The following is a 26,884-nucleotide window of genomic DNA, read 5'->3' as shown; positions in this document are numbered from 1 at the left end:
AGAAAGAGCTCTTTGACTGTACTTATGCAGTGTGACAGACACAGCTGAAGTCTTGAGAGATTTCTTGGGGTTTTCCACTGATATTTCCATTGTAGTCACTCTTGCAGAAATTATGGGTACACTCCAACTAAAATAATCCGTAGGATGAATGGTTTCTTCATATGGCAATTCAGTTGCCAAATTTTGGGTTCAGGATACTTAAACTGACTAATTGTTCTTTGCCACATGTCCGAATTCGAGAAGCCCCTTGCCAAATTAAGTCAGCATGATTAGAAACTACGGTTTGGGTGAAAGCAACCTTGTTCCATATAGGTGAAAGCAGCCTCAAACCAACCACAAAAAATTATAAATGTGAATCCTAATAGTATCATCCGTCAATAATTGATAGTTTTCAATTCTTTTCCTTTTCTGGATTATTTAATAATTGACAATTTCCCTTGAAATGATGTTAAGTTCATGTCAAATGGAGAATCAAAGATGGGAAATGGGAAATGTTTCTCTTCTCAAAGATCACACACCACTATTAAGCTGCTTAAAAGCTACTACGGGCCCCTGATTTATACTATTATCATTCTTGTATTTCTCAAGATTAATATTAAACTGTGTATGTATATATATATATATATATATATATTAGAGAATTCGATAAGTATATGTTCCATATAATGATAATGGCTCTTCATATTTAAACCAGGCATAGAAGCTTGGATCTTGATGGTGAAGCTTTAATGACATAATGCAATCGGCAATTGCAAAGAGAATGGGAAGAAGAAAAAATTGGAGGAGATGATGTGATTGGGCAGAACACATGGAGCATATAGCATGTCAAGTTTGACTACACTCCAAATGACCATACCTTCTCCATTGAAAGGGCAAAGAAAAAAAATTATGTTCAAGTGTTCTAATCATGCCAAAAAGTTGTTAGCATTATTGCAAGGCAATGTAGAAAGCAAACTTCATGGTCATGTTGTCATTTTTCCTGTTAGGTCATATTCACTCTGACTTGTCTTTAATGCCTAATGAAATTTATATGTTATTATCACCAATTAAGCAGGATTCTAACTGGTTCTTGATCAGATAGAAACATTCAAGTAACCATCTTTGTTAATAAAACTAAAACAACCCTTGTCCCACTTCTTTTTCTGCAAAGATAAGATTAACACAAAAAAGGGAAAGAATTATGTGTAAGATGGATGAAAGAGGGAGATAGAAGAGCTGAAAAGGAATAGCTTGTTTTATGTCATCTAGGCCTTGACAAAAACAGAAAATTCATTAACAATTTCAATGCAAATTAACTTCACAACTGTCTGATAGATCATTGGCTGTTGAACCACCTAAGGCCAATTGGTCAATAGATTATGGAAGCAATTTTGACCTTATTGCAACAGTATGGTTGATCAGTCAAGACACTGCATGGAATTAGAATATAAACAAAGAAAGAAACAAAGCCCAGGCCCCCAGCCTCAAGCTTCAGCCAAAAGGCTCATGAGCCAGTAAATAGCCAGGTCAAGCTTTAAGCCAAGGGCTAGGAAATTCCCCTCACACCAACCGAAAGTAACTGTCAATCATACAAAAAGAAAAACTACCAAAGAAAAAAAACAGAACAAAGAAAAACCCACCCTGGTGGAGTTTTAAATCCTAGAAAGGGCCACGAAATTGAGGCCCCCCTCCGACCATATTGTCTCAATTTCCACTGCCCCATGTCCCTTAGAACATGGAGTAAATTATGGGAGCTTCCGCCTACTCTAAACTCCAAAGTCCTCATATCCCTCTTATCTGAGACCAACCATATAAGCTCTCATGCAAACGCCAAACGTTTTCTGACACTTCTTGTACCAACAAAAACCATCAATTCCAAGGGAGAAACTAAGGCAAAAGAAAAAAGAAAAAAGAAAACAAAGCCCACTTTCTATTTTATCATTGCAATCAAATCCAACTATAAAAGTAGCCATTCTACCAGCAGCACTTTGTTTTATCATTTTCCTGGAATCCCCTTAAAACTTGGGGAGAACAAAAACTTCCAGTCCATCCTTCTTCAACCTTGAAGCAAAAGCGAAAAAGAAAAAGGGATAAGGAAAAAAAAACGATATGGAAATTGAATCAGTTAGATGTGAGTGTTGTGGTTTGAAAGAAGATTGCACCCAAGATTATATCAATGATGTTAAGGCCAAATTTGATGGCAAATGGCTATGTGGGTTATGCTCAGAAGCTGTCAGAGATGAGGTGAGTAGAAGCAAGAAGCAATTTGGTGTTGAAGAAGCTGTTAAAGCTCACATGTCATTTTGCGGCAAATTCAAATCCAATCCAGCCGTTCGAGTTGCTGATGGTATGAGGCAGATGCTGAGAAGAAGGTCGGGAGACTTGTCAAATACACGTAATTCACCTTCTTCTTCTAAGAAGTTTGCAAGATCGGCTAGCACAAAACTGTACTAATTGGCCAAAAAACAAAGGAAAGGGTGGAAAGGCCTTTACCTTAGCTGGAATAATATTGAGAGTTAAGCCTTTTTTCGGCTAAGTTTTCAACTTGTCTTGTACAGGAGATGTTATTTCAATGGAGGCTTCTTCCTGTTTTTGTTTTTCTTTAACCCCGCCCACTTGATATGGTATGCATTTCTTTTTCCCATTTTTTTCTTTTCCTGTTTGAAGAGATCAAAGTTTTTCAAGATCTTTTGTTTTAACTTTTTCTTATCTCCAAATAATAATGCTTCATGGCAAAAACAGTTTCGCTTTCTCTTTTCCCAATTTTCAAAACCAAAGGCTATGAGGTTCCATTTCATTTTCCTCTGATATTTTTCCTCAAGAAAATCCTAACCATGGACAGCTTGAAATTATTCTAAATTTACTACTGCTTTTCCCTTTCATTTCAATGACATCTCTGTTTGTGATGTTCTTCCAACAAGCTGAATGTTGGAAGGTTAAAATTATAAAAAGAAAAGGGCTGGGGGGTGAGGGTGGAATGGTTTTCACCTTTCCCAAAAGGTCAAATGACTTTACACTGATGTGGGAAATGAGGGCAGAATTATTGGTTTTTCTTAGCCATGCTGGTATATTATTGGCTAAAGAACAAGGAGTTTGGCAGTGGAGAGTAGAGAGTTATTGGCTCTTGATCTGGAAGATATTTACCCCGACTGGCTCAGTTGATTCTCAAAGACAAAGAAAATCAGTAACAAATCTAGGCTTTTTCAATTTTATAATACAGCCGTAAAGGTCAACTTTCCACTACCATAGAAAGGACTAAACCAACACTAATGCCATATGTTTCAATGATTTGAGCTAAATTATCGTTATTTCCCACTATTAGCAGTAGTTGATGATGAAAACTTCCCGATTCCTTTGTAATAGCTGAGTTAGTACTGTTACTAAGCAATACTTAGATGCAAAGCCGTTGGATTAAGCTCGAAGTTAATCTGACTTGCCTAGGAATATATATGAAGCAAGTACATTTCAAATGTCTTCTTATAAGCTTTTCCTTATGTTTGAAGCCTTCAATCTTGTACCATATCAGTTTGAGATGTTCCATATGTTAGCAACACGAGTACTCAGGAGTTGAAATAACCTGAGTTACAACTGTGGAATCTTGGGAGATCAGCTGGTAGGCCATCTCATTAAATCTTTCCCCTTTCCCTCCTTTTCAAGTTTGGTCTACCAAAAGCCACCTTTTCTGTTGCTGAGCCTACCAGTTCATGTTGATCAAGACAACTTTTCTATCCAGTAGGCAGCAGCAGGTCCCCGCATTAGGCTATCAATGTATACAGATGGTAACACTAGCCACAACTTGTAACATCAAAAAAAAAAAACTTGCACATGTTCCTTGAGAAATATGTAAGAGAAAAATCTTCAATGTCAGCGGTCCACGATCATTTGCTTAATCACCAAATTTAAGCATCCTAAGCAGGCATTCTCAACCTGTTTCGGCACTAATTAATCATGTTCCATGTGATTAGTTAAATTAGTTATAGATAGGTCAACCATTGCTTTTTGATATTTGGCATCAATATACTTGGTTTCTAGAGGTGCCATGTCTGATTTGAATCGTTAATGTATACAATTTTATGACATTTCGAATCAAATTTTAAACATGCACGAAAAGAGGAAACAAATCAGTGTTTTTTCACAGTTTTCAATCATAAATTATCAAATACTTTCTGATAAAGGGATTGTAAGGCGGAATTGTTTATGTCCTAAGATTTGAAAGTTTGTGCTGACATTGCAGGCATCAATCTTCAAGTGGCATCTGTTGGGGCGCATCAAGTTATCTTAAGAAAGTTTCACATGAGAAACACTTGTTCTGCTTGGATGATTTTGCGCCGTAGAGTAAATAATAAATCAATAAACAGAAACTGCTGTAAGAGATTCCTGTAAAAAAAGCAGATGTCACATATATTCCTGGGGAGCAACTAAAAATGGTGGTTACGGAAGAGTGACAAAGAAGCATTAAGTCTTAATCTAAACCTAAGCATCATATCCAGTTCCTCATTGGCGAGCATCTCTTCCTTGGTCTGCAGCCATGTAAATATCAATAACGTGTTCGGTAGGAGGAGGTCTCTACAAAGGGGAATATCAGTCCAGAACCTTGATTCTTCATTGAAAGATGGAGACCAAGATCATTACTTTTTGAAAACTATTAATCCACAATTTCTGAACGTGTCATGTGCCTTGTGAATTGAAAATCGTTTTTGTTTGTTATGTCAATTAGTTTTAGAACTTGTAAATTAATGTGCATACATGGTGGAGACAATTGAACATGACATTCTCGAGAACTTATAAAGAGATTTCAACAGATGTAAAGACATGCTGTCTGAAATTTATAGGCTTTCAAAACCAAATTTTAGGCATAAAAGGAACACAAACTAGCAAATAGGAAGGCCTTGTGATAGCTGCTGCTACTGAGTCAGAAAGAAGATGCCAACTGCCACTGTGAAATTTGTTTTCAATTTCACAATGGGTATATGGCTATCATTTTAGCTTATCTTATCCTAGCCGATATCCAATTGTCATTTCCTTTTTAGTGTTTCCATTGATTTTTCAGCGTTTTCCCTTGTTTGGCACTCTATAATTATCTTATTGTTGAGTCATTGTTTTCAGCAATGGATAACTTGAAAGTATCCAATTATAGGCCAAAGCAATGATAGTTAATGGCTTTAAAGTAGTCATAGTGAGGATATGCATATGAATGTAAATATGTCATTAATTATTGGAAAAACGTTTGCACCAAATATACACTGGAATCATACAAATCTATCAAGGGATGTACATCAAAATATACCTAGGTGTTCATCAATCTTATGAATAAGATCTCTTACAAGATAGTTCATTAATTTTCCCCCTGAAAATATCACGCTCTTCTCCTGTCTAACTACTTCGTATTTCATAGGCATCGCTTCCCCTTTTCTTGCCATTCCTGGATTAATCTTAGCATAAAAGCAGTTCCACTGAAGGAATAACATCAGGACAAGAGGATATCAATGTAACACAAGGGTTTCTAAAAACATGTTGGGAACAACTCGCGCAGGCACCCTGCCATGTTCTCATCCTTTCACCCCTAATAAATACAAGCTCTAATCACAAACAATTCTTAATACATTTCAAATTATATATGTTGTTACAGAATTTCTCTATTTAGGATCAAACAGCTGACTAAAGTCTCAAGAAAAGTCACCAATAGTCTTTACAAGAACAAAGTCCATCTTTATAATGATGGAACCTTGTCCTATCCCTGACAACAATCTCCCTACCATACAACTTTGAAACTAACTTCATAAAGGTATGGCAGTCCTTACAAACTCTAAGATTCTTAACTATCCGAATGCATGAATCTTTTCCCCCATTAATAAGTCCATAACAAAGTGCCAACTTCTCACTATGCCATAGAACCACCTCCCTTTTTTCTTCCTCTTCTAAATCAACCAGAACACTATGGGTATTAGGAGAATAGCCAACCAGCTTCAAATGACTAATCACCTCATCCAACTTTTCATAGATCTTATCTGCCTGTTTGTGATCCCTATCTGCCATTAAAAACTCATGCACCTCATTGTTCAATTCTATCCTACTACATCCCTTCTCCTTAGATATGCCTCTTTCTTTCATTAAGTGCCTCAACTCCCCAACATCTTGCCACTTTTTTTCTTTGGCATAAATATTTGACAACAACACAAGAGCCCCATCATGATCTGGCTCCAGCTCAAGTAGCCTTTTGGCAGCAAATTCTCCTAATTCAGTCTCACCATGAATTTGACAAGCAGCCATGAGGGATCCCCAAATGACAACATTGGGTGCTAAAGGCATTGTCTCTACAATCTCAAGAGCTTCTCTTAAGAGATTAGCACGGCCAAAGAGGTCAACCATGCAACCATAATGTTCATGTTTAGGAGCAATCTTGTGTTCATTAATCATGGATGCAAAGATTCTTTGGCCCTCCTCAACCAGCCCTGCATGGCTACAAGCATAAAGCACACCCACAAATGTAACTCCATTGGGCTCAACATGTGCCTCTTTCATTTTATGAAAGAACCTTAGAGCATTATTGGCATCCCCGTGTATGGCAAATGCATTGATCATACTGGTCCAAGATATTACATTTCTTCCTGTCATTTTCTCAAAAACCCCTCTTGCTCTTTCCAAACTTCCACATTTGGCATACATATCAATGAGAGCATTATTAATAGGTAAAGCTCCTCCAAAACCATTCTTATCAGAATATACATGTATCCATTTGGCTTTCTCTAGTACACCAAGATGCGCACAAGCTGATATAACACTCAGCATTGTCACCTGGTCAGGTCTCATTCCCAGAAATTGCAGTTCATTAAACAATCTTAGAGCTTCTTGTGGTTGATCACTCTCAGCATAACCAGATATCATCGCGCTCCAACACACCAAGTCCTTCTCTACCATTTGGTCAAAAATCAATCGAGCATCCTCAATTCGTCCGTGACTTGAATACCCAGAAACCATTGCTGTCGAAACAACCAAGTTCTTTGGTGCCATCTGATCAAACAATTTCTGAGCCATCTCCATGCAACCACAACTTGTATACATAGTCACCAGAGCACTCTGTAAATGAGAATCAACCACAAGATTTTTTTCAATAATGTAGTCGTGTATTGCCTTCCCATGATTTAGATTCCCAACATGACCACAAGCAGAAAGAATACTGGAAAGTATAAACTTATCCACCTCAATATTAGCCCTCTTCATCTCCTCAAAAAGCTCCAATGCACAATCAAAAAGTCCACTCAGACAGTAGCTGTTAACAACTAAATTCATTAGACAAACCAACATGGGTTTCATCACAAAAAAAAAAAATTCTAATTACTTACTCTTTTTAATACTATTGTTTTTTACTTTCTCATAAATTGCTAAACAGAACAAAAACTAATACCAATAGAAAATACAACATCATATCATATTCAATTAAAAATGAATAAATAACTAAATACAGATTTAACTTAAACACAGAAATATCATACATTTCGTTATTCACAAAATTTTACGAGTATTTAATATCTAACTGCTCAATAAGCAGTTTGGTCCAATAATAAGTGTAGAAAGAAATTTGAATCACCCTTCCTCAAATTTATACCTTTACTTAAAAAACAAAAACTATTCTTTGAGTTTGTACTCAAAATCATTTTTTTATCTAAATCAAGGTGAACTTCAGATTAGCAAAACTCATACCCATCTATCATAATACTCCATGCAACAATATCCCGGTAAGACATTTTATCGAACACCAACCGAGCCTCCGAAACTCTCCCACATGCCAAATACACACCCACAAGAGCCGTCTGCACAAACGGGTCCGAGTCAAAACCCAACTTGAATCCAAACCCATGAATCTCTTTCCCTTCAGCCAACCCCTCAACCCTCGCAACTGCTCTTAAAAGCGGAGGAAAAGTGAATCGGTCAATTTTTATTCCTTCATTCCTCAGCCTTTGGTAAACGAATAAAGCGAATTCGGGTATGGAGCTACGGGAGAGGTGGCGTAGGAAGGGAGTGGAAAGGGAAGGGAGAGGGTGAGGGAGGTGGGAAAAAATGGAGAGAGAGTAAGGGAGGGAAGGGGAGGACAGGAGGAGTTTGAGGATGAGGGTATGTGAGTGGGAGTGGTTGGAGCGGAGGATTTGGGCGTGGATTTGTTTGAGGTGGGTGAGGGAGGGGAAGAAGAGAGGGTTTTGAGAAGGGTTTTGGGGGTTGGGAGCGATTTGAGGTTCGGGGAAACGAGAGAAATGGTGGGTTGGGGAAGCGCTGACATGTGGAAGGGGTTTTTAAGGGGTTTAAGGTTTTGGCGCTTTTTTTGAAGTGAAAAGTCTTCTAAGAATGTGGAGGGAAAGTTAACCAGTTAAAGAGGGCGGTGTTCCTGGAATCCTAGTCCGAGAGATGTTAGATACAGAGTTAAAAGACAAACTTCTGGGTTTTGATTTTTGGGGAGTGTCACAACATGCGGGGAAAATAAACTAAAAAGATTTGTTATTTTTCGAGGAAGGCCGATGCCCAGTAGTCTACAGGTGAGAAAGGAAGAGTGAGAGGCATAACTAGAAGCTTGGAGCCATAGACCTAACCCATCAACGGCACTGGGCCGCGGCCCAAGAACAGACACCAGTTTCCTTGTGTGAAGTTTCGACTCACAACTCTCGACCCTCGGTCCCTCGTCAGTCATCATCAGAGAAAACGCAGCTGATTTTGGAGGAGAATGGGTGAAGTTTTGTTGGAGCTTGAACAAAATCTCAGGTCGGGAAAGGTACCCTTCATTCCTTTTTGTTCCTATGGCTTCTAACTCTTCATTTCCACTCACTTGTCATCTTTTAAGTATCTTCCATTTATTAATCCGGGAAGCAATTTATTTGCTTTTGGGATCGATGAGAATAGAACAGGAAGAAAGGTGCTTTCTTTCCAGAAATATCAATTAAACACTAGCAAAACAATAAATACTGTTTCAAAAATTTAAATTTGTGTAGAACCGTATCTGGTAATACTAAAAGCTTGTTGGTAGTGGCATCAGTTATTTCTGCAGTCTTATTACCTTATAATGTGTGTTCTTTTCTTAGGACCAAATGACCCTACAAGAGCAAGATTTCTTTCATAGATGTAAGTCCAAGGCTGTTAGGCAGTTCTCTGCTGGTGTAATTGCTGGAGGTGGTCTTGCCTGGACTGGTATTTTCGTTTTCACCCGCATTGTTGCTTATTTGTTGTATTTGAATATGCATTCATAGTTTTGGATATGGTATAGAAAGCATAAGTCCAAAACTGATTGGGGTTGATGTATCCGGTTTCTACTGGTGCTTCAAGATACTTGGTCTTTTTCTACTTTTAATATTTAGAAGATTTAGTTCTTTCGCAATGAATAATGATCTGTATAGCTATGTTTATTATTGATCTTTGTTTTTCAACTTCCATTTAGAAAGTGGCTTTCTTTAAATTTGAATTTTTGTTGCATGTTGCATTCTAGATTCATAATACTGGTCTTCAAAGCTTAAAGTTTCTCGTACTTTATACTCTGTGATCTCAGGAGTCAAGACTATGAACCTGATGCATTCTATACAGTGGCTTAGCTTTTGTTTGCTATAATATAGCTACCAGACCTAACAATGCTATGTTAGTGTTTAATTCCTTTTGCCCCTAGACATAATTAGAAAGGAGATTGCAAGACAATTGCCTTACAGCAAACGCTTCTTTAACTTTTCAAACCAAGTTTTCATTACAAGTAATATCCTAGGAACTAGGCCATTGACTTCATCTTTTATAGTTCCGGAAAATTTTGAAGAAGCTCTCTTGGGTTGGCTAATGATTGTTTAATTTGATCATAATTCTAATTTTGAATTGCTTTTTCAAAAAAGATTTCTTGTCCAAGCTTCAACTTGAACTTTGGTAAGTAAGTACCTGTCTGTAAGGTGGTCTTTTTACTGATTGTTGTCCAAGTTCTTTCTACTTTTAGGTAATATGAACATTAAAATACTTATGAACACAAGTTCTTTGTTGGCTCCATACTCTAGCAGTATATTTTCCCTTTAGTATTGTTGCTGCTGCTCTATTTAGATATTTTTATTCATTTCATAAAAATTATCTCATTATCTCTCAAATCATTTTGGTAACAACCAGGTCTTTTTTTTTTTCCAACTTATTCTAACCACTGTGTTGGATATTCTATTGTTAGCAGTTTCTGATAATTCCTAACCTTCTCTTGCAGCAATGTGGAAGCTGAATACGTTAGTTCGGCTAAACGCCTCAGTGGGTAACTCTCTGTGATGCACAGCTAGTCACGCTCACCAATAGACATGCATAAACATGCAGAAGCACTCATTGGAACTATTGTTTATAATAACAATTGAGTCTTTACTTTATGCAGGAGCTGCTACTATATTTGGATTGTGGAGATTTGGTAGCTCACTAGAGTCGTGTGTTGACCATGTTCTTGCATTAGATGGAAGTCGGATGCAGAGAGAATTAGCAGATATGTATGTACCATATGCTACTTTTTGATAAAATTTTCCAGTTTAAATAATGTGAAAAATAAAGATGTTTTATAGGGTTCATGGACATATCAGAAATATGTTGACAAAAATTCCTGCTTGGATCCAATAAAAAGTTAACAAGCTTAACTTTCCTCGGATATATTGTTCATGTGTTGCCTTTAAAATTGAAATAACAGGATTTATGTCTGTAATTTGCTTTCTGAAATTCTGGAGACTCAGAAGATTCAGAACAAGAATAAGTGTTAATTCTACAGCTGATTAAAGCAACAATTAAAATAAATGTCATTTTCTTGGATTTATCAGTGTACATGCTTCATAGATATGGGTGACTATTTCTTTTGCAAAACAAAAATATTTTTGGGTATGTCGTATGCATTCTTAAAGATAATATCGGTAAATGTGTTGATTATCAGGAAGTCATATTTTATTTTCTTCAAGTTAAGCTCAAGGTTAATGCCAAAGAGTAAACAGATATCCTGATTCAAGTTTTGTAACTTTTACTGTATTTGTAAATGGTCAAGGCCTACTCTGATATTTTGTTCTCTAATATGATCGTGGCATCTGCTTATATGTTCTACTGGTGCATGTTAGTAGTAAATATCTGTATACAGTTGCTTTTGCCTAAGTTTCTTATTCATAAGCTGAAAGTCAAACAACAGAATAGTGAAGAAATATAGGGATGATCCTTCGAAGATGCGACTTATCTCTAAACATTTCTATTCGGAGGAAGTATTTGATGATTCAACATCAGAGCCAAGATTAAGGTGGCGTTATCGAAATTTCTATAGCGATAATATCAGTCATGATCAAGGAACTCATGATCATTCCCAGAATGACTCCCATAATGCCACCCCCAGTGATTTCCACAATAACTCTGGCAGCAAAAAGACTGATTTGAGGTCTAAGCAAATTCCTGTAAGTGCACTTAGTTTCTTTCGCTTTGTCACAACATTGTTGTAAAGTTGTAATGAAGTTGTGCAAGAGGTGCATTTAGATGTAGAACATAGACTTCTAGACCTAGTTTTATTGCTATTGAGCACATAAAATGAACTTGTTTCTTTTCATTTGTTTTACTTTCTAGTTATGGCATTCAAAATCAGTGCTAGGTGATTATCCTGTATATGCTGTCAATGCAAAGTAGGATATTCTGGGATTAACAGTTGTTTGATATCAACTCAGAATAAATTCTGAACTTTTTTTTTCACCTTAAATAAATTATGGAATTATCTGTCAGTTATCAGGTCTATAATTATTATAGTATGTCTCACCAAAAACAGTATTTAACAGGTTTGGGCGTAGGACAAGCTTGTTATTCTGCATGTGCGTTCCTCCTTATATTAAAATGATATTAAATATTAGAAAAAGAAAATAACATTTTGTAATTTGCTGATCCAGCCCAATAGATCCTTAACCATGATTGGCTGCATAAATCCATTTATTGCCTTTCCTCAGGCCTTGCCATAATTTTTCATGGGATATGGATTCTGTTCCCTGTTTCCTGACCATCTTGTTATTTTAGGTGAACTCTGGTATCGATCTGATGGCAGACCCGCTAGATTGTGTTTTTGGTTATACTGAAACAGCAGAGGAGATTCATCATTCTAGCACCTCAAATGTGCCAAGCAGAGCACAGAGTCGTGCCCATAAGAGAGCTCACCGTAGGCGTCGATTGCGTCATCAGGAAGGTTCTTTGGGCTCTCATGATGAGTAATGTATATTGGGAAGGAAATCAGAGAAGAGTGTTAATATAAACTGGATTTCTACAGGATTATTTGAGGGTTTGAAGGCATGAATATTGTGAAGTGCATTTGCATCATGAAAGTCATACTGTTGACATGGAATTGATAAATAAAATGGATTGAAGGTCTCAGTATCCGTTTTAGACAATGTCTGGTTGTGTTACCTAATGCATCGGTTAAAATATTGGGTCTGATTCATATTAGAAGCAATATAGCTATTTTCCTGAGCCTACATATCAATAGTGATGAAGGTATGCTTGTTGGCATTCTGGATGACTTGCTGGGTCATAATATTGGCAACAAGAAGGCTGATAGAGGAGTAAATAGCACCAGAACAGAGAAAATACATGACTAGATTCCCTTCAGCCTTGAGGTTTAGTCAAAGCACCTAAGTATCAAGAAGTTCAACAAACTGTTCGGTCCGGGCAGGCCTGACCTTTAGTACCTCTGGAAGTTTTTTTATTTTGTGACCTATACCACTTCCCAATGCAGGCCAGGGGCCCCTGCTCCTCGATTCCTCATTGGCTGGCCGTTTTACTGCTACAAAAAAGGAAAGGCATTAAGCGAAGTCTGGCTTCACTTGAGAATCAAATCGGGATGTTAGGAAAATGTCGAGTTCTCTTTATCACTAGTTTAAAGTATGCTATTCCTTCTCGACTCAACTCTGGGTGCTCCCAAATCCGGCTTAAAGCCTAAAAAACAACTTATGAATTCTAATCATGCTGTAAATGTGATTAAACTCTTAATTCCATCCATAATCATAAAACTTGAGAAACATGACATCTTTGTTTATTGTCCAGCTTTCCGAGGTTCTCTTTCTCCCCGCATCCTTAAAAATGCTTGTTTTTGTTATAGGAGGGGCTAAAAGTCACCCATCATGGCAAAGGAAAAGAAGGGGAAAAAAGAATGCAATCTGTCACCTTTGGCACCCTGCGTTTGTCCCTACCCTACCACACGCATGTGGCCAAAACTGAAGGGAAAGACAAAGCTTACACCAAACCAGTATATATATATATATGTATGTGTGTGTAAAAGAAAAAGATAAAAAAAGGGTTCACAATGAAACCTGTAGCACATCATTTCCAGGAAGGATCATGGCACCTTCATTCCTTGTCTTTACATGCCAAAAAGCACCTTCTTAAATATTACAGAATGTTTGCAACACAAAGTTCAATTGGATTCCCAATATATTATTTGGGTGTTTTTGTCAGCATCCACGTTTTCCATTTAGCTCAATGCTAGAATGCTCTTGGTGAACGTTTTAACTTGTTGTATTTGATTAATTTAAGGGGGGGTGGGGAATAAATAAATTTAAGGATAATGCATTTTTAGTGCTTACAAGTTGAAGTCCATTGTTCTATCCAAAGAATAATCAATCATAGAATGGGATTAGGCAAACAATTTAAGGATGATTAGCATCTACTATTAGGAGTTGGGTAGAGTATTATCTTACTAGTATTCGATGATTTGTAGATGAACAATTTGTCAATCATGGACTTCAAAGTTTTAGATTTAATGCCAATTAAGCACCTACTTTCTTATAAAAGTATATTAAGATTGAGTTATATAGAATAAAACAATTTTCTTATTTCATAAAATTTATTCGTTTTTGAACCAGAATTTAAATAAAAATCTTTCAAATTTAAGCCGTTGGATGTTCTCCCAAATTAATTTAATCCTAATTTACATATATAATCCAATAAACTCAAACATACAAAAATAACAAATATTGGTTTTGACATAAGACCATGGAATTTGTAGTTTCCTCATGTTATGGGAAAATTATATCCACTTCCATCTTTTTTCTGATTTTTTTTTTATAATTATAGAAAGAGATTCAAATCTTTTTCTTTAGACAATAGGATAATACATCAATCAATAAGTTAAATGTTCGAGTGCCTATCTTTGACTGAATTTTTGAATTTTTTTTTTTACTTATTTCTTTGCCGCAAGGAATTGAATTGCATGCAATCTTCCTCTTCTGTCTAAAAGTTAACAAAAAAATAAAATAAAATGTCTTTTGCAAAAGAGTTGATGATGCCACGTATTTATTAAACTTTCATTACGCAAGGGGAAAAAATCTAAATTTTCTTAAAAATATATCATCAATATTTTTTTTCTTTGTTTTTAAGTTTTATTACAAAAACACAAGTAGTTAATGACTTGATGTTGAATTTTAGAAAAAACAATTATATCTTTAATTATTGATTTGTCCCCATTAATCAATATATAGCATGAAATGAGAACTCAGAAACATTTTGCAATTAATATTTTGGACGCAATGGAATTCAATATTTGACTAGCCTTACATCTACCGAATCAAACTACTAAATATTTATTGCTAGTTATCTAATTTCAAATGTACTTAGTTAATTTTTTCTTAGATATAGACACATATTTTGATAAGTAAATTAACAATTAATTATTTGTGGTTACTCAAAGAAAAGAGCTAATCCATCATTAATTGGTCACACCTGACATGTAATTACCATGTATACAATTATTGTTAGCATCCGGCAATGCATGTGCATGATGAATCTACCCTGCCACCATCATCTTTATTTTCGCATACAAGCAATTAAATTTTTATGACCATCATTAATATATATATATATATATATATTGATTACTATTTACAGATTAATCTTATGAAATAAATAAATAAATTAAATTTTTATGTCATGTAGAAGCACAAATTTCCAACGTGAAGTTCCAAAGGAAAAAAAAAAAACAACTCCAATAATTAATGATGGGGTGACCACATTTAATATTCTCATAACCATCTTTAACTTTTGGTCCTTTTCTTGGTAATAATGATAGCACTCTCAAAAACAAATTGGCTAAAATCACATCAAAGGGGACCAATATTTGAACCGCATATGCATACGTGATCAATCATCTTTACAAAAATTTATCTATTTTTGTATTTTAAAAATTTTAATGTGAAATTTTTTAAATTATAAACTCATCTAAATACAAATATTTAATTGAATATAATCAAAAAATAACGAACTTTTTAAATGATTCTAATAGTTTTTAGATATTGTCTCTTTTATTTTGCAATAACCATATTATTATTGTATTCTTATGTCACCTTCCTGATTGATTAATATAAATTCTTCACAACTCTTCTTCTTCTTTTTTTTTTATAAACTTTCTCGTATTAAGTTTAACAATATTATGAAATTTGTCACAGGAATTCATTTCATAAGTAATTTTCAATTCTCCTTCTTTTTTTTTTTTTCTCATAGTGTTAAAATCTCTCTATTGTCCTTCTTAATCATTAATTAATTATTCAAATAAGTTACAAAAAAGTAGTATTGAATAATACTAATAATTTTAAAAAATAAAAGATATAGTAACCTCATAGGTAAAATTATTAGAAGCAGAGGGGCATTCACAAAGCCTAGTCTTGTTTATCTGTTCAAGTGATTCCCCTGCAGCCTCGAGCTTTCTGCACACCACGATAAAAGGCAGAGATCATAGAATTTTCATTGACAACCTTTCTTTTACCCCTCAAACAATTTTCCCATTCGTTATAGAAAGGAAAATCTAAATCACAAAATCTATTTTCCCTTTTCAACGCTCAATCTCAAAGAACAATTTTCAAAATCCTTCCTTCCATTCCAATTTTTCCATATCCGGTTTCTTTATCAAAATCTCCAAATAAAAAAAGAAAAACAAGAAGAAAGAGAAAAGGAAAGAAAGTTTTAAGAGAATTGACACCATTGCTTTATGATTTCACCTTTTCCATTCCACAACTTGATCAAGATTTGGATTCCTATCCAAATTTCTTCTTCACTTTTGTTCACCAAAGCATCTTTCTTGTTACTATTAATCTTGTTCCAAGCCTTCTCCTTGCCTTACACTTCTTCGCAATTCACCGCCAAAAGATCAATTCTTTGTGACAAAAACCAAAAACCCAAATCCCAAATACCCTCAAAAAACAAAATGAGAATCCACCCATTGCCCAGGAAAAGAAACATCACTATCCAATATGAGATGAACCCAAGAACAACGAGGTCCCAAGCTGAGACCTTGTTGAGCGGTGGGTCCCACAAAAAGCTCCGGAGGCTGCCCCACATCTTCAGCCGCGTCCTGGAACTGCCTTTCAGGTCGGATGCCGACGTGGCGGTGGAGGAAAGCCCCGACTGTTTCAAGTTCGTCGCCGAAACGGATGGGAGAATCGGCGACGTTGTGAGGGCTCATACGGTGGAAATCCATCCTGGGGTTACTAAGATTGTGATAAGGTCGAATAGTTTGGTGGATTTTAGTTTGTTGGATGATTTGGAGCTTGACATGTGGCGGTTTAGGCTGCCAGAGACCACGAGGCCGGAGCTGGCGAGTGCTGTTTATGAAGATGGGGAGCTAATTGTGACGGTGCCAAAGGGAGGCGAAGTGGAGAATTTGGAGGAAGGAGCTGGTGGAGGCGAAGGTGAAGGGAATGGGGAGATTAAAGGAGGTATGGAAAATGGTAATAATAATAATAATAATAATAGGCTTGTTCTTGTACAGTAAAAACAATAGAATCTCTTGCTTTGTTTTTTAATTGCATGTTATTTTGATTTTAGTTTTTGAAGGTCGTCGGTGGAGCTTAGCCTTTTCTTTTTTTTCTGTATGGTTACCTTTTATTAATGAATCAAATCAAGAATTGTTCTTCTCAGGCATGCTGGGCATAATGGTAATGACAATTGTGATTTGATATTGTTTTCTTGGCATGAATTTTATGATTTTTGTTGCGGAATTTAGATGATTTCCTTGGCATGTTCTTGATGAGCTTTATTGGAGGATTTAGCTTGGGTAATAACTTTGAGTAGAATAGTTGTTTTATGAGCTTGTTTTTGTATTTTAGGCTGGTTGGGGTGCATTTTGTTTCTGAGGCCAAGAAAAGGTCTAGGATTTTGCTATGTTCATAGAAATGTACATTCTTAGCATAAGTTCTTGACTATGAGGAAAATGATCATAAACATGCTTGTGGATGTTTCTTGTTCTTATGTTTTCTACAGAAGTGGAATTCGACATTGACTGGTCTAAATATGTGCTTGATTGAAGTTGGGTTCTTTTCCATTTCTCATCCCACCATTGTGTGAATGGGAAGCGAGGAATGGCCTTCCATAGGTGCATAGTTGAGTAGCTTCCTCAGTACATGTGTTTTTGTTTCTTATTTTCAAAAGCAATCTGTTGTTTTGCCAAGAACTGATAATTTATTTTCAAAATAAAGATTAAAGATATACACAAGTTTTGCTATCTTTTTGTCTTTCACATTTCCTGGTAATTAATCAAGATGTTATATGTTAGCTGACATTCCTCGGTGAATGATTACTTTTGAGTCCTGGTCCTAGAGATTCTTAGTGCTTCTACGTGTCTGCATTTTCTTTGTGTACATTCTTGGGTGAAATTCAACCTGAAACATCATAAAGCAAAGTTGTTTTTCTTGTGTCGATGTTGAGAATTGGTTCTCTTCTTACTTTGTGGTTAAGAATCTATGCTTTTGGTCCACTTGGTTGGTTTAGGTAAGGCCGTCGAATCTTGGACCTTAGAGTTTCATTTTTTTGCCTTTTGATTTTGGTTATTTAAATATGCCGTCTAGTATATCAATCTCATGCAAAGTAATGATAAACAACATTGTCTTATGAGGTCTTTTAGTCATTCATTTTCTTGTAATTATGATGAATCTTTTCGTTTACATCTTTCCGGTGATTCATAATGTCAAATATCCTTCCTTCTTGTTGCTTTATGGTTATCAGTAAAATACATTGATTGAAATAGACAATTGGACATATTTATCAGCTTATGTGGAAAATTTGCTTATCATATCTATTCATCTTGGTTCATACCAAAGACGATGTCTTAGCTCAATATTTATTTCGGTGTTCCATGTCTATGGTTGTCACTGCTTGCAGAACCTGCATTCTCATCTTAATTTACTGCAATATTTTCCAAGAACATTTCTTAGTATATATGACATCTTTCCCAAATTGAGATTTAACTGTCTTTCTGGCCTCCCACAGGAGGTCGGTTTCCACTAATCAGGATGTCATTTAGATGTGGCCATGCTGGTTCAGGCACCCATCTTTTAGGGTGAGAAGCTGTAGGTCCAAGGTTCAGTTTCCGTAGGTCCCCAAGCCCTTGGGATCGTGCCGATGAAATAAATAGAGAAAGAGTGGGGTTGGCGTGGGGGTGCTGAGAATGAGATTTGACCAGGGCAGGGTTGTTACTTTGCTAACCTTTAACTGCAAAAGCTTTTCCCAGAAATTGAAACTCCTTTATTTGCTGTGGGAGGGGTTTCATTTGCTATCAATTTGCTTGCAATTGTGGTGTGACTAAAGCTTGATTCCTTCACAAATATTTTGATTTTAGAGAATGTCGCGTCCCCTCAAGTCTCACCATATGCTTTAAACAATTATCATTGACGCCCACCACACTTGAAGAAACCAGACACAAGAATTTCCCCTTCGTTGCTTCACTTCTTTTATATATATATATAGAAGGATGCCATCGAGGAATCCAAGTTATGAGGGTCAAAGAAATAATAATATAATGAATTATTTGTCAAAGGAATCATACGATTCCTGCATCCCAATTTAACTTGGGACTAGTTGATTATTTTAGCAAATTATTGCAGTTTTCTTTATCTACTTTGTCAATGATTTATAGCAAAAGATTATTAAGATTATCAAAAGCAAATATATGTGTACGAAAGGGTCAAAGATAAAAGAAGAATAAAGAATAAAACTTTTTTGAAGAGATCATTAAGAGAAAAAAGATATAAAATTTTTGAAAACTACAACCTCATAATTATACAAAGCCGGGCCTCTTTTTAATCTCTAATGCCTTTATCCTCTTATTAATGTTGCTCAACTCATCACAAGCTTTTCTATGCAATCAAGACTTAGCAATTTTCTTTAAATGCTTTGCAGCAAAGTCACATCGAACTCGATACATTTATTTTAGCTTCAGCTAATGCAACGTCTCCATGTGAAAATCAAAATCAGCTCCTCAGTCACTTGTTCGAAGGATATGTCCCTATTTCCTTGACTCTGGCTAAAAATTGAAGCAAGACATTTTCAACAGAAAGATAACTTAAACAATGACATTTTATATCTTTTCTACCCAAATAGGACTCGGCAATTTTCATTAAACGCTCTGCCACAAAGTCTACATCATTATGTAACATCTGTACTTGTATTTGGTGCTGAGTGGAAATTTTAAGATGTCGTCGAATCTGTCCTGTGGGTTTGACCGTCTCTGTTTTTTTAACTCTTGTCGGAATATCAAACTATATAAGTATTAAATTAATTAGTTTACATCACTTTATATAAGATTAATATTTTAACAAATCAATTACTGAATTTAACAATTCATTTATATAATTTTTTTACATGTAAAATTATAAATCAATGTAATTGCATTGATTGAAACGTTATCCCTTTTAATATATATTTAACAGTCGACTCTATTATATGCAATAGATAATAAAATATTTTTAATTAATTTCAAGTTTATGTAATACAGTACGAAATTCAATGAAATTAACTAAATACAATCATTACATCTTAAATTAGTTTTATATAATAATATAAAGTGGATCATTTCTTGTAGATAATAATAATAAATAACAACAACAACAACAAAAATCTCTACACGACAATGCAATGACTGGCAAGCATTGGGGCAAAATCATCCGCTAGTATTGCTACCGCGTGACTAACAATAGAAGGCGATGTAGATTGAATGTCGTTTCCTAGTCATATCTCGAGGACGGGAGTGGTATAATTTACGCTTATAAGTTGTAACAAAGTTAGTCAAAGCAAAACATGAGACCTGTCGGGTTATGCGTAATTAATACCTAAATGCAACTTTCAAGATGGTTATAATGTTAAATATCTTAAACAAGATGGGCAATGCTAGAACCAGCGAAATGCAAAATTTGAATCTTCTCCATTAGAAAGAACAAAAATTCTCTGCACAAAGACTGCTTTTGTTTCGCTGGGACACAAAGAATTCCAATCACAGAGCCCCCATTCTATTCATTAAAGTGAGAAATGGTACGCAACTTTGTTCAAAGTCACAGGGTTTTTTGTGGCTTTTCTGACAGCGGTTTTACCAAATCATACCCAGAACCGATGAGTGATCCAACTTCCCTCTCTGCTAACTGTCAAGCCACGCAACATATTTCAATGAAATATACGACACTTGGGAGAAAACTCATCAAACTGATAAAGCCAAACAACCTTGTATGATCATATACTTGCCCTAGGGGCTGTGTTCGATTCCGATTTCTATACTGCAGTATTCCTTTACCAACAGCCTTCACATGTCTTCCCCGAATCCTCTAGGAGGTTAGACCCACAATTCTTGGGGTGCATGGTATGACCTATTTTTGCATTATGCAACTTCACCGTCAAAGATGTAAAGGAAAGTTCAAAGGATGTGCTACAGTTCAACGGCAAAATTTGGTGTACATCGGACAAATTAACCCATTGCTATGCAGAATGATTTAGTCCTCAATTTCCAAACCAAAGTGTTCCTTCAGAGTAACTTTAGGAGTCCTTCCAAATCCATTGGACACTACTTCCATTTCCTTGAGTTTCATGACTTCTTTTTTCATCTGATCCACTCTGTTCAAGATAGCATTCAGCAACGCATCTGCTTCAGTTCCAGATGCCCGATGTGACAGTTCAGATCTCTCCTTGTCCAGTTGCTGATAAAGATTGCGAAGATAATTCTTCTGACCATAAAGCTTTTCTTCTGCAATTTTATATTCAGACTCCTGTGCGTTTCTCAGAGCCTGAAGAACCTGATCAATCTCATATTCAAGTTTTAGGTATTCACTCTGATAATCAGAAGAAATTGATTGAACTGACACTGAACATGGTCTAATATCTAGAGAGTCCTGATGATTTGTTGGTTCAAGCTCTAAATTTCCATTATGGAAGGCACCTGCAAATAAACCAAAATGATGATTTTGTATCTAAGTTTTTAATGCACCATACAAGAGAGATGTTACAGAAGAAACTATAAAAAGGTAATAAGGAAATAATAAACACAGTGAAATGCAATTACTCATTCAGCTTACAGCTCAGCCTTCCTTCCAGACCTAGGGGACAAACTAAGAAATGCAATTTCATATCTTCAAGCTTAGATGGTTTAACTTCTCAAACTTCAATAAATCTATCCATGTTTAAATTCTGGAATTCTCTCTCCTATTTTGACTAATATTACATGTCTGTATTTCGGTCCACCCTCAAAATACCAATCACATATCATTATATTTCTCTACCCTCTAAGGAAGAATTATGCCTGTGATAAATACCATCAATAATCCAAATGCCGTGATTGAAGGCAATGGAAGGGAAAATTTTCCCACTGAAAGTCGAGTAAAAAGGGCTTAGGAATAGAATTCATATTCATATTCTTATGCACAGACAACCATCTGGATTTGCCAGGATAATTTTCCAGAAAAACCACTGTGTGAGTGATATGCATTAACGTCTAACTGATTGAAAGAAGACACAATTACAAAACTGCCCATCTTAGAAAGGAAAAGAGGGCGGTTATTTCTTAAACTCCTCAATTGCTAAATGTACAGCAAATATTTTGATGCAAATTTAACATAATCTTATGTTTCATGCATTACTAGCTAATGCAAAGTTGTGACTTTATTAATTTTTATATGCATGAGGCTATTCAAAAAAAAAATTATATGCATGAGATTTAAAGTTAAATTACCTGTTGATATAGCACAATCACTTTCTTTCACTTTCCAGATATCTTCAAGAGAAGTCCCACATTTAAGCTGATGTAAATACCAAAATCTCTTACTAGTGTATTTAATAAAACCCCCAAAGTGCACAAAGAAAAATTTTTGCAAAAGCAAGAAATCTGTAAGCCTTGTAGCTAGATTATATTGGCTTTACCTTTGTGATAGCCAACTCAATACGATCCAGTAACTCCCTTGCATCGGTCTTCCCTGAACCACGTAAAATACAGAAACCAAAATTCAGAATCTTCTCAATGTCATCACGAGAATCAATGGATTCACAGGTTTTTAAAAGCATTGTCACATGTGGAACCAGTGATGTCTTTGCATCACAACGTCGGCAATAGTACTCAGCATCCAACCCAATGCTACCTCCAACTGTCCCAGCCATGTAAGACCGAAGAGCACAGTTCAGATGAGCAACATGCCCACATATACAACCATCCACCGTTGCTTCACATTTGATATAACTATAGCCTCCATATTTCAAGTCTGTAGTCTTGCTACATAGAATACAGCAACAGTCACGGCAAAAATGAGGTTCACCACAGCAAAGATCACAAGGCAAGGGAACCAAAGAAGGGCTTTCTGCTTCAGCAGATAAACTGTTGCACTTCTTATTTCCAGCCTTACAAGTCACACCATCAGACTGGGCGTCAGACACTGAAAGATCAGCTATCTCTTCAGGAGGTGGAGCAAAGAAAGTCCGTGTCACTGCATACTCATAAAACAGCAAAAGTTTGTTAGACAATGAAAACAAGTTCAAAGTTAAAACTAGACATCTCGAACAACTACCTTAAAATATTTGAGGACATTTTATATGTGCTGTCACAAGAAGAAGGCAATGTAGAAAGGATGCAGCCTTCGATAATACAAAGGGATTAAACACTAAGAGAATGAATTAAAAGCAAAAGACCATTACCTATGAAATGCCATTATAGATATTCATAAGATTTGTGTTTCCAAGTTCATGGAACAAATAATATATCATGTGGAAAAGAATACCATTAATAGCTCAATGATCGCACTGAAGGCTATGATTGTCATACATAGCTACTTGATTCTAATATTCAGTCGTAGGATGCTAATGGTTCACAAGAGTTATTTTGTCATCAGGGGCTAATGCTCTAAGATACAGACGACACATCTAGAATGCAGACAAGAAACTAACAGGTTAATCAGTTTAAACATGACTTTTATGAGAACATCAATTCTTTTGTCGGTCACATTGGATATTTTCTTCGTTAATTAAAGGTAGATTAAACTATACAAGCTGCATCCATATAATCAAAATTGTTTCAAGAATGGCTTTTAATTCCACAAATCAGTAGAACTAGAAATCAAAAGCTTTTTCTTCATTTTTCTCCTTCCTAAAACTTTTCATTTATCAAAGAACTAAAAACATGTAAAGTGACTGAAAACCTCAACCTGCACAAAGACTTAGAGGATTTCATGGTTCATAATCTAAGAAATCCAAAAAAGAAAGAATAGTGAACAGAAACAACCTTTGATTGAAACCGGAAGGAAAACATTCCTAACAAAAGCCCATGATTGGTCCTTCAATACTCCCAGAACAAGGAATGAGTAATCTTGTTAACAAGTCAAACATATACTTGAACAAAAAGGAACTACCAAACATATCTGTGGCCCAAAGATGTGGGTGAACAGCACCTTGACACTACAGTCTAAGTTGATTCAGAGAATCGTATTGTTAGGTGTAGTTTATGTCAAACAGTCAGACACAGGATTCAATGAATTTAGCACAGAACCATATATCCAACTCCAAGGCCAAATGACTTAAAGACCGATGCGGTTCATGTATATTGAGAAAGAATAACTACGACACTATACAGGTTAAAACAAAAAAAGCAGAAGTAAATCCAGCTACCATATAAATGAAAAAACCTCAAATGAGCACATGTAAACGGGAGAATAGAAGGAGCATTAGCACAATTATTGGGAGCTCACCATTTGTCAATGAATGCTTTTTTGCAGGGACTTTCCAGCTGAATGAAGCAAAAAATGCACTGATGTCTGCACCAGGGAGTGCCGTTTGGAGAAATCGCTCAACTGAAAGCTTACTAGCCAAACCACGTTTCCTTCCAGTTGAGTTGTCAAGCTTGTGAAGGCGTTTTGGAGGATAGAGGTATCTATCCAAGAAATGACCAGTGATGGCAACTCTCCTCCCCACCTTCCAGCCCCATATATCACCCTTCTTAGGCCAATCCATAGGAGCATAAGGCAAGCCTACACCAGATGCCTCTGGCGAGACTGGCTTCAGATGAAGACCATTTTCCCTTTTCCTAGGCGTGCTTCTATTAGTTTCCTTAGTATTATCAAGCTCCATAAGATTCAAGTTTAGCAGATAAGTAGCCAAGGGCTAGAACACCGCACTCACTGTCATTTAAAATTTTTTTGGATATGTTTAGCAGTTATCCCAACACAACTAGCAAACACATCACCAAATCCATAACTCATTATCCAACTCCTATGGCATTGCAATTTTAGTTCTTCTTCGAAAGCAAAGATTTGCTTAGCTAAATTTATAGTATTCAATTACAAAGCAAAGCTACCATTGAATTTCATATTGAACTAATCAACCGGTTCCAGAATACAGATCAATGACTCCAATGAAGAAACAAAAGAATTCAAAATCCAATGCATTATGCAAAAACTAATAAATAAATAAATAAATCAATGTAGGTTCTTTTAGCATCCAATAAGCGATTCAAGAATCTCCTCGAACGATCCAAATTACGAGAAAGGTGTTATGTGATTCAACATACACATCAAAGTTATTAACGTTAATTAATATCAAATTTTCATCTAATAACTCTTTGATTCAAGCGAAAAAAGGAGGGAAATGGAAGGAAAAACACAAAAAATCACCTGCTTGTATTTTAAATTTCACGAGAGGGAGACGATCTCTGCAACTGCCAAAACTAAAATCATTTTTAAAAAAAGAAAAAGGAAAAAAGAATCAAACAATTTCGAGGTTTCAAGATAACAAAATTTAAACCAAAAAAAAAAAACAGAAATCGGAGAAAAGAGAGATGACGAGCTTTCGAGGTGTAATTACAGGGAAAGAAAACAAAAAGAGATTGAGATATAAAATCTTTTTAACAGACTGAAGATCAAATCGAAGCCCTAGATAAACCCCAATAAGCAGTAATGTGGGGAATCATGGACTCAGCGGCAAAATTTGTTTGCCGTAGTAGGAAAAATTTAACACATGAAGATAGAATGACTGTTTTACCCTTGTCGGGAGAGAGAGTTTCTTTGTTTGAACGAATGCCATCCTTTTCACGCGCGAGTTCTTACGAGGCAGTTAATTTTTCCTTTAGCACAGTTGATCGGTTATTAGTTAAACGAATTGGAAATCAAGGTTATTCTAGGGTAATAAATATTTAATGGAAAGGTTAAAATTATATGATAATCCTATAAATCTGGTAAGTAAAAGGCGGATAAAGCATTTCATTCAAATGATAAGATAGTGATAAGATATCTTAATAATTTTCATTGAATTTTACATAGGTATTCGATTTGCTAAAATTATTAAATTCTGTCACAACAAACAAAACAAATGCACAAGAAACTAGCGGCCTCAACAATTGTTATAAAAATCAAAAGCATAACCCCATGGCTATAATGTTTTAATATTATCACTTGTAGCAAAAAAAAAGTTTCGAAAAGATAATTTTTTTTATTAAGGAAATTGAAATTGATTAGTGAATTATACTTGAAGATTGAAGAGGGAAGCAGCTATGCAGTATAAGAAAGACTGAAGCTGTCACATGCACACCACGAGTAGTTAACATAATTGTTTATAGGAATTTTGACTATTTGTTGATTTATTGATGCAATTTATGATTAGATGTTAGTTAATCATAGGTAGGACATTAAATCTCTTGCGTATAAAGTTTTCCATAACAAACCATTCATTAGTTCAATACACAAATAAGTATTTTCAAATATCTTTTCTCTGCTTTTAGAGTATTCTATTACTTTCTTTATTATTCTTTTGAGTTTTTCTTTTTTAGAAAAATATTTTCAAATATCCTCCCTAGACAATGTTCTTTTACTCTTTTAAAAGGAGCAAATTTAACAAATTTAACAAGTCTCATGTTTTTCTTGGTTTTCTTTCTTTTAATATTCATTATGGCTTTCTGGCAATAGATTTCACTAACAATTTTAGGAATGGGATTTGCCACCAATTCTTGATTATAATTCAATTCATTTTAGTAAAATAAGATTTTAGTTGTGCTATTTGATTTTCAATTTCTTGCACAATCAATGGATTAGAATCTACTTCTAATGTGATACTTGTTATACTTTTACTAATAATGACCCTGTGTAAAAATCTTATATGCTTCACCACTTCCTATTTTGCAAAAATCCCCGCAAAATGATAGAATCTCTTCAATCATCTTCAACTTCACAAGTTGTTCAGCCATAAGTATAGAAAGCGAAAAAGTTCCTTCAATTCAATAATAAGCATAGGAAACGAAGAAAGTTTCATTTGAGTTTCGGACTTTTGTGGTTATAGAGAGCTTGAGAAAAGGGTTTTATATTTGACATGAGGTATTAGAGTTTAAATTTGATTCCTTAAACTACTCAGTATCAAAATTTAAATTTAACATTTTAAACCATTCGGCACATCAAAGCTTAAATTTAACGCTTTTTGACACTTGACTAAATTGAATTTTTTGTTGAACAAGCGTGATATCCAAAAAATTAAATTTAACATTTTAAACTTATTAGAAATTACATCTAGCGCCTTAGACCACTCGACCAAACTAGAGTTTTTTGTTAAGCAAGCATGGCAAGTATGTTATTTGAATATGCAAAAGCAGTATATGAGATGAGCCAAAAGGCCTCGAATGGATGAATTATGCGAAACCATATCTAAT

General features: G+C 35.4%; 5 protein-coding genes across 14 annotated transcripts; 3 read left to right on the top strand and 2 right to left on the bottom strand.

The window, feature by feature from the left end:
• The first annotated feature begins 1,597 nt into the window (after positions 1-1,597).
• Positions 1,598-2,585, top strand: LOC110421882 (uncharacterized). Its single transcript, XM_021435594.1, has one exon. It carries the CDS (start codon positions 2,089-2,091, stop codon positions 2,431-2,433), a length of 345 nt encoding a protein of 114 aa, XP_021291269.1. The 5' UTR covers positions 1,598-2,088; the 3' UTR covers positions 2,434-2,585.
• Positions 2,586-5,164: 2,579 nt separating this feature from the next.
• Positions 5,165-8,427, bottom strand: LOC110421832 (pentatricopeptide repeat-containing protein At4g14820). Its single transcript, XM_021435517.2, is given in 3 exon segments — positions 5,165-7,249; positions 7,681-8,158; positions 8,161-8,427. Coding segments are annotated over 3 exon segments (2,166 nt in total). The 5' UTR covers positions 8,255-8,427; the 3' UTR covers positions 5,165-5,655.
• Positions 8,428-8,582: 155 nt separating this feature from the next.
• Positions 8,583-12,696, top strand: LOC110421833 (uncharacterized). 2 transcript variants are annotated; one of them, XM_021435518.2, is made up of 6 exons: positions 8,583-8,740; positions 9,048-9,153; positions 10,187-10,231; positions 10,346-10,454; positions 11,132-11,387; positions 11,992-12,694. In XM_021435518.2, exons 1-6 carry the CDS (start codon positions 8,693-8,695, stop codon positions 12,181-12,183), a joined length of 756 nt encoding a protein of 251 aa, XP_021291193.1. In that variant the 5' UTR covers positions 8,583-8,692; the 3' UTR covers positions 12,184-12,694. The 2 variants fall into 2 exon arrangements, with proteins under 2 accessions (XP_021291193.1, XP_021291194.1); XM_021435519.2 differs by having other exon boundaries at positions 8,637-8,730; positions 11,992-12,696.
• A 2,889-nt stretch (positions 12,697-15,585) lies between these two features.
• LOC110422207 (heat shock protein) lies at positions 15,586-18,845 on the top strand. Of its 8 annotated transcripts, none has more exons than XM_021436032.2 (3): positions 15,586-16,673; positions 17,218-17,336; positions 18,223-18,845. In XM_021436032.2, the coding sequence occupies exons 1-2, from the start codon at positions 15,947-15,949 to the stop codon at positions 17,259-17,261; spliced, it is 771 nt and encodes a 256-aa protein (XP_021291707.1). In that variant the 5' UTR covers positions 15,586-15,946; the 3' UTR covers positions 17,262-17,336; positions 18,223-18,845. The 8 variants fall into 8 exon arrangements, with proteins under 8 accessions (XP_021291707.1, XP_021291704.1, XP_021291703.1 ...); XM_021436029.2 differs by having other exon boundaries at positions 15,586-16,685; positions 17,218-17,329; positions 18,245-18,845; XM_021436028.2 differs by having other exon boundaries at positions 15,586-16,685; positions 18,245-18,845.
• Positions 18,846-19,808: 963 nt separating this feature from the next.
• LOC110421078 (CDPK adapter, putative (DUF1423)) lies at positions 19,809-25,173 on the bottom strand. 2 transcript variants are annotated; one of them, XM_021434541.2, is made up of 5 exons: positions 24,864-25,173; positions 23,943-24,371; positions 22,132-22,688; positions 21,944-22,010; positions 19,809-21,154 (listed from the first exon to the last, which is right to left on the bottom strand). In XM_021434541.2, the coding sequence occupies exons 2-5, from the start codon at positions 24,319-24,321 to the stop codon at positions 20,712-20,714; spliced, it is 1,446 nt and encodes a 481-aa protein (XP_021290216.1). In that variant the 5' UTR covers positions 24,322-24,371; positions 24,864-25,173; the 3' UTR covers positions 19,809-20,711. The 2 variants fall into 2 exon arrangements, with proteins under 2 accessions (XP_021290216.1, XP_021290215.1); XM_021434540.2 differs by having other exon boundaries at positions 23,943-25,173.
• Positions 25,174-26,884: the final 1,711 nt, after the last annotated feature.

Source organism: Theobroma umbraticum, unplaced genomic scaffold (assembly GCF_002168275.2).
Source record: "Theobroma umbraticum cultivar Fairchild unplaced genomic scaffold, ASM216827v3 scaffold_130.0, whole genome shotgun sequence".
NCBI lineage: Eukaryota > Viridiplantae > Streptophyta > Magnoliopsida > Malvales > Malvaceae > Theobroma > Theobroma umbraticum.
The sequence above is the reverse complement of the archived record's forward strand: the minus strand, read 5'-3'. Positions and strand labels throughout refer to the sequence as shown.